We start from the raw sequence: 12,373 nt of genomic DNA on the forward strand, positions 1-12,373 counted from the left end.
GTTCTGGAGGTGCACAGTGAAAGCACATGAGGCAATGGGCTTGAGCTACATCAAGGGAAATCCTGAGAGGCTGTAAGGAAGAAGTACTCGCAGTGAGAGGGGTGATACCTTCCCTGCCTTCCCATAGTAACCAGTAGTGCCTGGAGAGGTCATGGCATCTTGGTCCTTGCAAAACTTGGTTGGTTGAGGCCCTGAGGAACCTCCTGTAGAGATGGTCCTGCTCTGAAGTCTCTCAGAGCGCCAGAGGTCGCTCCCAATCTAAATCACTCTATGATAATGCCTATGTTAAATTTCCTAGCCAGTTATTTTCAGCACCTAGTAGTGGAGTTTCAGCTAAAGTCCAAACATAGTAGAACTTTGAATTGCATTACTTTTAGAAAGGCATGAAGTCTTACAATTTAATCAATTCAAAATTCAGGTGGTGTTTTATCTTCTTTGGTGTACACCTTTTCATCTTTTTGGTGTGATATCTTGACAAATGCAGACTTGGTATACAAAATCTCTGTCTTAAATTGAGAAAATTAAACTTAATCAGATGCCTCTGTAAAACAACTGGCCGTTCTGTTTGTGCTAAATGTTTGAATGATTTAGATTTTAGGGCCGCTAGGTGGTCCTTCTTGCTCAAGAAAATGCAAATGTTTTGTTGAATGTGCAATTCTAAAATTACTTCATCTTTCATTATTTCTCATTTTACTTTAATTGTCTGAAATTATGAAAAGCTCTGTGTCCCCAGGTGGGTTTTTTGTATTCTCAGATTGCATTTTGGATGAAGTATTATGTAGTTTTATGTGCAAACTCACTTTAAGCTGTTAAATAGGAGATAATGTTCATAGTCAAGATGCAATAGAATTAATAATAATTTGTATCTAAATCAAACTTAAATTTTAATTAACTATAAAAGTGTGACCTACCACTATATTAAAATCAATTACTTTTAAGTAACATTTAAAGACTGTAAAATTTAAGAGGGTCATACCACTGAACCTTTGGGATTTGTGGGCTAACCAACACAAACCCAATCTTTTCAGACTGAAATGCTAAATTAGCAGTTAACTTCTTGCTGTCATGCAAAATGTTTTCATGTTATCAGTTTCATTTCCTTCAATGACTTCATTATTCAAAGCTGAGAGACTTCTTGGGAGTTGGAAAGACAGAAAAACTTGTGTTCATTTGTTAATCTGTGTGTAAAAGCAAGGTGTCAATATTGTATTAGTTCCACAGTTTCAAAGAGCACTGGGGAAAAGAAGGATCTGCCCAGTTCACTTGAGGATAATATTTCATGTGTTTAATAAATTGGTTAATTTAAAATATAAAAGATGCTCTCTTCAACTTTATTTTCAAAACATGTGGGTCATGATGTATTTTTATTTAACAGTTGATTTCCATCCAAAAGCAGTTTGGAAAAAGAGTAATAGATTAATCACTTATGAAGTAAGAAATATCATTCAGAATTTTCTAACAAAATAAAAAGGAAAAAATTAAAATCCTGAATGATTGCATGTTAAATTGTATGAATTTATTATGTAGCCTTGTGGTCAATAAAAAGTAACATGAGGATTAATGTAAAGGCTTTATTTAGTGGAACACCATCATATTTTAGCATCTAAACAATTGAAAAAAAGATATCTTTCTTTAGAAAACATAGATAGCAATGCAAAATCCAAACCTAAAATTAGTATTTTATGATGAGATTTCAAGCTGGTTGATTTCACTGAGGGCCGTGTATAATTAAAATCTAATGCTGCTCACTGTTCTTCTCTGTCATTTCTAGGTGAATCTTTATTTTTTAACTAACTGTCTAGCATCTGTGTAATGAAAAATTGTTTTATTTTTTCAGTAATTTTATTCTTTCTTCACTGTTGAATTTAAGTCTATTGGGGGAAGAAGATCTAGGGGGAAGAGTTTCAGTCACTCTTTTCGTTTCTCTTTTGTAGCCTGGAGGTGATTGCAGTGACTTTAAAGAAGACTGTAATCTTCTCCTAAAGTTTGCTTTTTTAAAATGCCTTGTTGTTGTAAAAACAGGTTTTTTTTTTTACTTAGGTTTTTTTATTTTTTCCTTCCAAACTGTTTTCTTAATGAATATGATATTGTCCAGTTTCTAGGATGCACTGAAAAGAGTGCATTCTAGTTATTATATTGCTATTATAACTGGGTTTTGTAATGGTGATGACTATACAAAACTCACAGGATCCTCAGACTCATTGATGCTTGATTTCCCATTCAAGAGTATCTTTGAGGCTTGTATTTCGTATTACTGAATATGAAAAAAAAGTATGTTGACATAAAATGAGGATTCTTTTTAATTTCATACCTCACAGACATTTAATGTTATTGTAGAAGAGTGATGTTTTACTCCATTTATTTGATCCCTTTTATCCTTTTTTCCCCTAATATATGCATTTCCTACAGTCATTTCTTTAAAATATAAATTTAACTACAAATACAGGTATCTTAAAACTTTTACAACACTATCTGTTAGTGTTATCAATTATGAGTTTTAACTATTAGTTGATGTTATATCATAATATCCTTTATTACATGGCATCATTCCTTTATTATGGAATGAAAGACAGTAATAAGTGCCATATAATGTATTTCCACATTTTTGAGATTGAAAGAATTTTGTTATCTAAAGCTTGTTTTAGTGTGTTGTGAAGTGTTTGGAGCCCAGTAGTGATTAATGCATATGGAATAGATGTTTTGTGAGTTTTTAGAACTGTCTGTTTTCATGAGATTGCAGGGAACTGGGTATGAAAACCTAAGCAGTTCCCTTCAGTTCTGTATTCATATACATGCAGTCTTTTGTTGTCAGTGGAAAAAGGCTTAGTGGGCGTTAGGGTATCCATAGCTTGCTGTAGCTTGGAATTTTAAGGTTTGACCGTGGGGCGTTTCGTTCCAAAATGTATTAATCTAAAAGAGAAGAGGATCATGAATACTGTAAATGTATTCAATATAAAGTAATCATAATAAAAAAATCAACTCTTCCAATAATTTCTAGATACCATTAAAAGAATCTCTTCAACAGTTTGTAACTGCCCGTTCCTCCTTCTACAAGGCTTAGCACTGGCTTGTTTCATGTCTCATCCCTGTATCACACCTTCCTCTTCCAACATGGTTAACTCAATGTATTCTCCTTCCTTCGTGGATTCCTTCATTGTCCTCACTAGGTAGACCTCACAACTGTGTTGGTGTTTTGTTTACTAGATGTAATTATAACATTAAAATGTTTTTTATTAAAATGTAAACTAAAACTTAATATTTCTAGCAACAATTTTGTTATTCTCAAATATCTCAAATTCTGCACAGCTTTTTTTTTTTTTTTAAATTAAGAGAAAACTCTTAAGGAGAAATTCCAGGTAAACTCAGCCTTTAGTAACAGGCTTTGTCTTTTTTTACCATGAAAGATAATAATAACATTTTGGCATTCTATTATGTTACAAATATTTTTTATATTTTGAGAATTATTCTGTAGGTAGTAGTTCCTTCAGAACAGGAAATTATGTTTTATACTTGGGAAATATTAGTGTGGCTTCAGTTAATTTGCTTGCATTTGTAATTTTATCTGCATAAATTTTATGTAAAACTCTTCAAACTGCACCATCATTAGCAATATTAAGCCAAAGGTACATTTATTGTTTTCTCCAAAGGATATCATATATAAATTGAAAACTTGTTAAATCAATCTTTTGCATTTTTATTAAATGACATGGTTTTACAGCTTTTTCTTTTACACTGTTTATAAGCCTTATTAAGAAGCCAAATACATTTTATTTGTTAATATTTTTAATGATTTATTTCCACATAGGTGGAGAACGAACTTGCGGTGTACATGAGCTAATCTGCATTAGAAAAGGTAAGGAATGATTTGTGAAAGTGAACTTCTTAGCTTGTGAATAGTACTGGTGAGAAATCTGCTACCTAATGGTACGATCTTACGTTTTCTGGATCTTAAGTGTCGCATCTTTGTGTTGCAAAATCTTTTGATGATGACACTGTCAATGAAAAAAAGAAAAAAATAATGAAATAAAATGTGACATTCCAAAATAAAAATTGATTTTTCACAGGAAGGAAAAATGTGCTCTTCCAGTATTCACTGAATTACATGGAAGTTGTTACTGTTGTTCAACTGTGATACAAGACCACCAAAGCTTTGATCTTTGCCTTGTCCAGATATTTTTAGGATGATTTGATTTTTAGTAGTAATAGAAAGTTGTGAGGATATTTTAAAAAACTGATGTAATGGACTGGCAATCTCTGCCTGTGTTTTCAGTTGAGATCCTAATGACTCAAACTTCTTTGGAAACAACTGTATCTGTAATGAAACCAGTAATTGATAGAGCATGAAACAGAGCTGTGCTTAATAGAGGACTTTTATAGGTTTAAAGCTGAGTTACAATGACTGAAGTTGGAGTTTGACAGTACAGCTCAGCTGATATAACGACTAGATACAGTTCTGTTTTCTGTCGCCTTTGCTGGCCCTATGCTCCTTTCTGTGGCATTGATGTTGAATCTCCGTGTTCTGATCTGAAAGCTAATCTTAACCAAAAAAAAAAAAAAAAATCTTTAAGGATTAGTTCCTTGAATTGACTCACCATTAGGTCAGAAGAGTCTCAGTCCTTTCAAAAGGAAAGGAGTAAGAAAGTGTGGTGGGAGAGGAGGAAGGCTGCAAGATTCTTTTGACAACAACTAAGTGTTAGACTGGGTCAATAGTATTGTCAAATCACATCATACTTGGTAGGAAGAAATTTTGTTTGGCCTCTGAATAGAGCTTAGTTTGCATTCCATTCACTTAAGTGTTAGTAAAATTGGGGTTTTTCTTGAAACATTTACTTAATATCTCCTAACCTCAGTATTAAGTCTACCGGTTAAGGTGAAAAATAGCTTTATGATCACAAGTCATCTTTTCCAAATATCTATTAAAAGAATAATTGAGTGTTGTGTATGGTTTGACAGTATTGTAATTAAAAACCATTTTCTGCTTTTTTAAACTGTGAATCATTTCATTCTTGCTTTTTTATTACTTCTTTTTCATTTTGGGGTGGGAGGTTACTTTTTCCTTTTTGTGTTTTGGTGTTTGGTTTGTTTGTTTTGTTTTTTTTTTTTTTAAGACTTCTTTATTGCTGTCTCTGTTTTTCCGTTAATGGATAAGTCGGTACACACAGTGCTCTGTATTCCGTGATAGGCTCTGTTTTTCTTTCTGAATTACGAAACTCATTGGAAGTTCAGGAAGCCTACTGATAAAGTTTCAAAATCTATTAATCTTGCTAATCCCTGTTTATTTCAGGGTACTATAGTGATTTTAAGAAAAACAATTTTTCTGCATTCTTGGAGGCAGTGCTGTATCGTTTTTAATGTTATTGCTGGGAAGCTAAATTGAAAAGATGCGCATTTTTTTTAAGGTTCTATGTTATGTTTGAACATTAGATTCTAAGCTCCATTTGTCATTGATATGATATTGTAAACTTTCCATTTGTCATTGATACAATATTATAAACTTTTTTTTTTAATAACAGTTGCATGGAACCTGTGTTTTAGCACTGGTGGTTATAAATTAGCCTAGGGATAAGTGTGATTAAAAGAGAAGTATCCTCTTAGTGCCATTTATACCTGCAATATGTTGGGTTCCTTTTTTCTTCATACAAGTTTCCATGTGTATTCTAACCTTGTGTGCCTCTATGCCCAGGCATGTTACTGCCAAATTTCTCCTTGTAGTGTGTGGAGCTGGTGCATTCTTGTCTGTCCTCTCTCCCTACTTGAGGTGTACATATGAAGCAGAAGGTGCTTGCCATCGTACTATAAATCTTCCAGTCGTGTAGTGTTTTGGTTACTTTAGCTAAGACTTTACATCATCTGATACACATTCAAGATGTTTTTATTGTCTGACTAATGGCCAGGCTCTTAAGGATTACTTTATTTGCCAGTTGTCCAGGCCTGCTTGTTTGCCAGGATCAGAGTGCATGCTCAAAATCCATATTGACCTCCTCAGAACAGGAAAGCCTTTCCAAGCTGAGAATTCCTGGCTGCCAGCAGTCTGGAGCTGGTCAAATCAGACCTTCCAGCTCTGTCCTTAGTGGCACTGGGTACTCATTTCAAGCTTATACAGGATCGAGTTGAAAAGTTTTGTGGCATAGAGGTCTTCTCTCTCACCATCTCTTGTCTGTGCTGTGAAAGCCAAGCCTTTTTTGATCTGTGAGCTCACTGTGGAAGTTTGATGGACAAATTAAGTATTCACTTTGACACATAGATAATTCCCTGTAGTCTTGTCTGGTGCTAGGTAAGTTTGCACTGTCCCCCTCTCCTTTTTCACTGGTGTCTGTGTGACTGTGGCACCAGGAGAGTACACCATGGCACTCCTAGCATTAATTCAGTCATTTTCATCAAATGGTATCTATGAGGCTTTGAGAGTTGGTGCCGTGTTTGACAAAATGGTTCTGCATTTGCTATCTGCCTGAAAGGCTCTGATGCTTTCTGCCAGGTGACAGTAGGTAACTGCGACTGCCAGGTGACTGTAGTTAGAGTGCCCATGTGGAACCTCTGAAAGAGTAGTGGTAAATAGCCAGCGTAATTAACTAGAGTTAGATGTCCAGTGTACATTTGGGCTTTGCTTGTCTGTCCATCTTTCTCATAGTCCTTCCAAGTACGTTGTTGTTGAGAAGCAACTACTATGATAAACAGCAATGTTCCATCTTATTTGTCCTGTACTGAATAGGGAAAATGGAAAAGCAAGCAAGCATGTGTCTTCTATGAATAATGCAAAGAAAAAACTTTCCGGTTTCAAGTGATGGAGTGTAATTAGAATTTTTATGGGGATTATATGACTTGAAGAACACCTGTTGCTAGTGATTAATTTTTCTTTCTGGTTAGCAAAGTAACACATTCCTAAATTGTCTCTTTCTTGCCTGCCCATTCATTTTTGCTAGGAAAATAGGAACCTTGGGGTATCAGATGATGAAATATGGAAAGGGACCAGAAAGGTCTGCAAGGCTATGTGTGACCACACTATTAGCTCAAATTATTTAATGAAAACTTCTTATCTATATATGAAGGCATAACTGTAAAAACAAAACCCAAAGCTTAAAAAGGAAATGTCTGCTCTAAGAATATCCAACTGTTACAATGAAAATAATTTGAAACCTCTCTTTTCTTTTTTTTTTAAGTTTTGCATTTTTCAAATTAGCCAAAACCATGGAGGGTTTTTTTTATGTTTGTTATCTTCAATTTTTTAGGTACTCTAGGCTGCAGTACTGGGACTGCAGACAGTTGTGTTTTCATTTAAAACAGTTGCGTTTTCATTTAAAAGCATCATTAAACTGTCTTTGATGTTAACAATGCTTCCACTGAAACAAATAAAACTAATTTGATTTGTAGATTTATTTTTAGCTTTCTAAGCCTCAAACATTTGCAAGTACCAGTTATAATGCTTATTGAATATCTGAGATTATCTGAATTCTAGTGTAAATATGATACCAATATGGTATCATTACAGAACTCAGATTTGCTAGCCAAAGGTGTAGCAATTGTCTAGCACAGGGCCTGCTCCCATGTCATGTAACATTGTTACAGCTTCATAGTTGCCCAAGATAGACTGTGGTGGGTCCACTTCCAGTCTGCATCAGGAGGATTACGCTACTTTTCTAGTGTTTTGCTTGTTCAGTTTCCTTTTAGCAGATTCATACATTTTTGTGAAGAATCTGCAATGAGCTGATCAGGAGTAAGATGACTGATGGGCTTTTCTGGAAAGCCTTAAAAACTAATTTGTATGTATCTTTAAATAGAGACTTCTTCTAAATGTGTAAATATAGGCTGCGTGTGTCCTGAAAATGTGCATATTTTGTAGCCATTATATAACATCTAATAGCTGCAAAATACAGAACAAGTCACTTTCCAGCTATAGAAAAGAACTTTAAAGAAGTATGATCAGTTATTACAGAAGTTTGGTAATACAGCACTGAAATTTGTGACTCATGTGTTTGACATAGCTAAGTGGTTGAACTGTTTGTGTGATTTCGTATTTACACACTGCTGAATTCTGGAAATTGGAAAAAGGAAAAATATATTTTTGCTTTTATTATAAGTGAACTTCTTGTTTACTTCTGTTATTTAATGCAAGTTTATTTTATGTAGACACACATATTCAAATTCTTACTTCTTGTCTGACAATACAAATTGAAGACTTGGCTAAGGAAAGAAGAGTCCTGCTTAGTTTAGTTAGTAGTGACTGAGTCATTTCATTCAGTCACTTAGGGTTCCTGACAGGAGAAGAAGGTGACAGGGTTTTTCTGAAATTACTCAGTTAAAGGTTTGCCTTTTTGCTGGTTATTTTCCTAACACAGAGATGTTTTTGAGAGAGTCATGAGAGTTACATTAAGTTGTTCCTTTGGTTATTTGCTATGTACATAAAAGAATTTAGGGAACTTAAGATCAGACTTGAGAAAAATGTATCTTTTTTTTGGCTGTGTAAGTGCACTGTAGCTAGGCTGCTAGTCTAACTTGGAATTGGCTGTTGTTAAATGTACTAATATTTTAACTAAGGCTGTTTTCAGCTTCTGTTTGTACAGACCAGACAGACTTGTGATGTTTATGATATTGAGCTGTAACTGAGGAAAAACCCTCTAAGATATTCTGATATGTATAATACTCACTGTACGACATGGAAGTGACATAAAAGCAGAAAATGCATGGCCATATTATTTTTAGGTCTCTTTCACCTTTCATTGTTCATTTGTGTATTTTTGAAATAAAGCAAAGTGATACTTCTAACTCAGCAAAATATTTTGTATTTAATTCATGGAAATGTAGATTGAGTATCTGAGTAAGGTCTGAGTTGCACAGATTTTTAAAAATGATTTTTTAAGCCCTTTTTTCTTTTGCAAGATGTTCTTTTCTTTCTATTGTTGTGGCAGTCTCGCAAACAAAGGAAATTATTCAGCAAACTGCCTTTGTGACTAATAATGGAACAGAAGTGCTCTTTAATATGCAAAAGAAAGAAGTAGCAAAAAGATAGTGTCTTTGGCTGACAATGACAAATGTCACTTTTAATAATAATTTTGAAAAGATAAGAAGGTATGAATTTTTGTTTTGTCAGAAGTATATTTTAAGTAGAACTATGTCCTGTTTAATGTTCTGGTCAACTATCCTTATCTATTTGCATGTAGCTGAATGTTAAGTTGCCAACTGCATTTAATTCAAATGGAAAAAAAAAAAATATTTATTCATGAGTTTCATTTTACAAGTAGAAACGTTATTTTATTGAAAGTCAACTGTGTCTGATATTAAAGTTATATTACAATTTTTATGATAGTCTACACTAAGTAAGTGCCTCTGAAAAAGAAACAAAATAATTTTTCCCCTTTCTCTCTGCTGTCATCCAGTTGGTAGAACTTCTTGTTTTTCGTCAAGAGAAAGGTGATACCATGGATGCAGCAAATTTCTTTAAATTAGGTAACCTCACATTAATGTAAAACATTATAAATATACGTTGTTTCTACTCATTTAAGGGTTCAGATGTGGACACTACAAAGTAAAGTGCATTTTCTCTTTTTACAGAGATAGGAATAACACCTCTTCATTAAAAAGTATGCATAATTAAAGCTACTTTTATAATATATGCAGAAAATGGTAAATAATCTGTTCATAATTGTGCACTAATTAATTTTAAATAGACACATACATATTTTTTTCCAGGCTAGAAGAAATTCTGTGTCCTTTATCTCATGAATGCTAAACTTAATAGATGCGGGAGATATTATAAAAGTATGGCTACATGTTAAAAAAATGAAAGTAATAATGTTAGAATTAACAACACTGGAATATATACTAAATTTTTCTCTCTGTTGGAAAGCTAATCTGTATTTATACATTTTGGACTAGAGAAAATTTAATATGAAGTAAATATTTTTATTTGAGATTATTGATGCCCATACAGGAAGCAAAGTTATGTTTCTGTGTGTTCTCCTATGTTTGGAGTCTTCTGGAAAGCAGCATCTACTGGGGTCACTTAACTCCAACTATCACACTACCATTTCTTCTGTAGCAATTTTTGTGTGTAAGAACTTTGCTATATCCAAACCCTGGCACTTCTTCACTTAAAATGTTCATATAATCATTTTTACTGCACAGTACTTTGCTGTGTATCCTAGTTAATCACTGTGCTGTTCAGAAATCTGGATCCTGGATCGTCTTACACTTTGTTGTTAATTGTAGTGGCTGATAGGAAAAATGTCATTTAAAAAGATTTTTATTACATAGATTTTTTTCCCCAGAAGTGGAGAGCTAGTTTGTAGTAGCTATGAACTTTTAAACTGCAAGCCTCTAGACCCCTGCAGGTCTTTAATACTTTTGCACTGGGAGTATTATTTGAGAGTGCCATTAAAAATCTATGATCACTGCTGTGTGGTGGTGCAGTCAGTCCACTGTGTGGAGAATACAGTCATGTAATAAGCTATGTAATTGCAACAGATTATTAGGATGTGGAGGTAATCAAGATGATTCTGTGATCTATGTCTATTCCAAGTAGCAATGCAATGTTTCCTTCACTGTTTCTTTTCAGAGGTTTCTGTTGTGAGATACTACTTAATAGATGAATTCCATATTAGAGAGAAAAGATGTTGAGGGACTGGTAAATCAGCAGAGGTGGCAGGTTGAGAACTTCCTCTGCCTGTAAGGATTTAGGAATTAAAAGATTTCTGTCAAAAGTTTAAATCTCCGTCTCGGAGTATGGCTTCTGTTATTCCTAAATTCTTTCTTAGATCAGTGATATGCTGGAGCCCAGGGCCCTGTTTTTCCCATAATTAAATTTATCTCCAAAATACAGTTTCAGCATGGTATTTTAAAAGAAAGGGGAAGGAATCCTGTAAATGACAAACTACAGAGGCAGTACTAGGATTAATACAAGTATTTTTGTACAGATATGTATGTGATTAGTTAAATAGCTGAACCAAGACCTTTTTAACACAAACTATAATTTATGAAGAATATTAAACTCTGTTTGATGTAAATATTTAGTCAAGTACTTAATTGCTCATAATAAAATTCAATAAATTGAATTTTTTAATTAAAATACATTCTAGACTTTCTTCCTGTGTGAAGGAAGTCCTGGAACCTAGATATTAAAATGTATTTTTTCTTATTAGTCCTTGTAACTAGATGTTAAGAAAATGAGGAGGGGGAAAAGTCCTGATTTGTCTCTGTAGCAGTGCAGATTATCCTTCAGCCAGTGTGAAGTGGCAGAAACCAAATGATGAAAAAAGTTGCTATTATTCCCGATAACTTTCCACTAGAATAAAAACGACACCAGAGTTAGACCAGTGTAGCTGTTGTGATACAGTAATTCCAGTAAAATTTTTTGTGTAAACAGGCCCATTTATTTTTTACTTATGTTAGGTGTATGACATTTGTTATAAATTAACCTTTAAATCACGTCATGTGTCACTTCAGATAATATAAGTTTTTTGTTTTTCCCAGTATTACTTTGAAAGGTTCGTAAATTGAATTTTTAAAGGGCATTGTTATTCCAAATAGAAAGTTAAATAAGCACTTTCAACCTGATTTCATTCTGTCAGTCTTTCAGAAGTTCTGAAAAGTTTGTGTTACTAAAAATTGTTAATAATTTTCTTATTTAGGAAATGGTCTTTTCAGTTCTGCATTGAAATTCAATTGTCATTTCATGTTTATGTTCATTTAAAATTGTATGTCACTCAGGGTAATATACTGGATATAGATATTTAAAGTATTGAAATACAGGTAGCTCATGTTGCACATGCTTGTAATTTGTACTGGAGAGTGTGTAAACTTGCTGTGTAACAAAGTGCAAGATGCAGAAGAAACAAACACATAGGGAGGAACATCATAAGAACACATAACATGTATTTAACATAATAAGCTGACATATGTAGCTGTTAGTAGTGGGCTAAGTTAAGTAGTCTGTGCTGCAGAAGAAAGGCAAAATACAAGTTTGAATTGAAGGGAGTAGCATCTTTATACATAAAAGTTTCAGTTTTAATGTTACCTAAATGTAGCTAAAAATTAAAAACACTAGTAGATGAGATTTAATTGCATGTTTTAAGTTGAACTAAAATACTTTTCCTGATGCTTGTTTTGGCAAAACATAAAAGAAATAGGTAAATTTGTAGAAAGGAATTTCATAGTTCCAATGTTTTATATTATTGAAAGAAGAAAGGTGAATACAAAATAAAACAGGAAGCATAGGAAATACATTTGGAATTTTATCTTTTGACACATTTAATAATGTTTAGAGGGAATTCTGAGTTCATTGTCATTCATTTTTAGCAGAAACATCAGCTAGTCAATTTTTGTGGTAAAGTTGCTTCTGTTTTTATATAGGAAAGTATTCTAATAGTAATGTCAGCTGCCA

The 12,373-nt window shown here is 33.4% G+C and overlaps 1 protein-coding gene across 3 annotated transcripts in view; it reads left to right on the plus strand.

The window, feature by feature from the left end:
* The window catches only part of SYT14 (synaptotagmin 14), a 104,611-nt gene that overhangs the window by 9,502 nt on the left and 82,736 nt on the right, over positions 1–12,373 (plus strand). For all 3 annotated transcript variants that reach the window (XM_072856851.1, XM_072856853.1, XM_072856852.1), the window contains exon 2: positions 3,806–3,853. In XM_072856851.1, coding sequence (XP_072712952.1) covers positions 3,806–3,853 — 48 coding nt within the window. The remainder of the gene's footprint in view (positions 1–3,805; positions 3,854–12,373) is intronic.

This window comes from Ciconia boyciana, chromosome 3 (genome assembly GCF_034638445.1).
Source record: "Ciconia boyciana chromosome 3, ASM3463844v1, whole genome shotgun sequence".
Classification (NCBI taxonomy): domain Eukaryota; kingdom Metazoa; phylum Chordata; class Aves; order Ciconiiformes; family Ciconiidae; genus Ciconia; species Ciconia boyciana.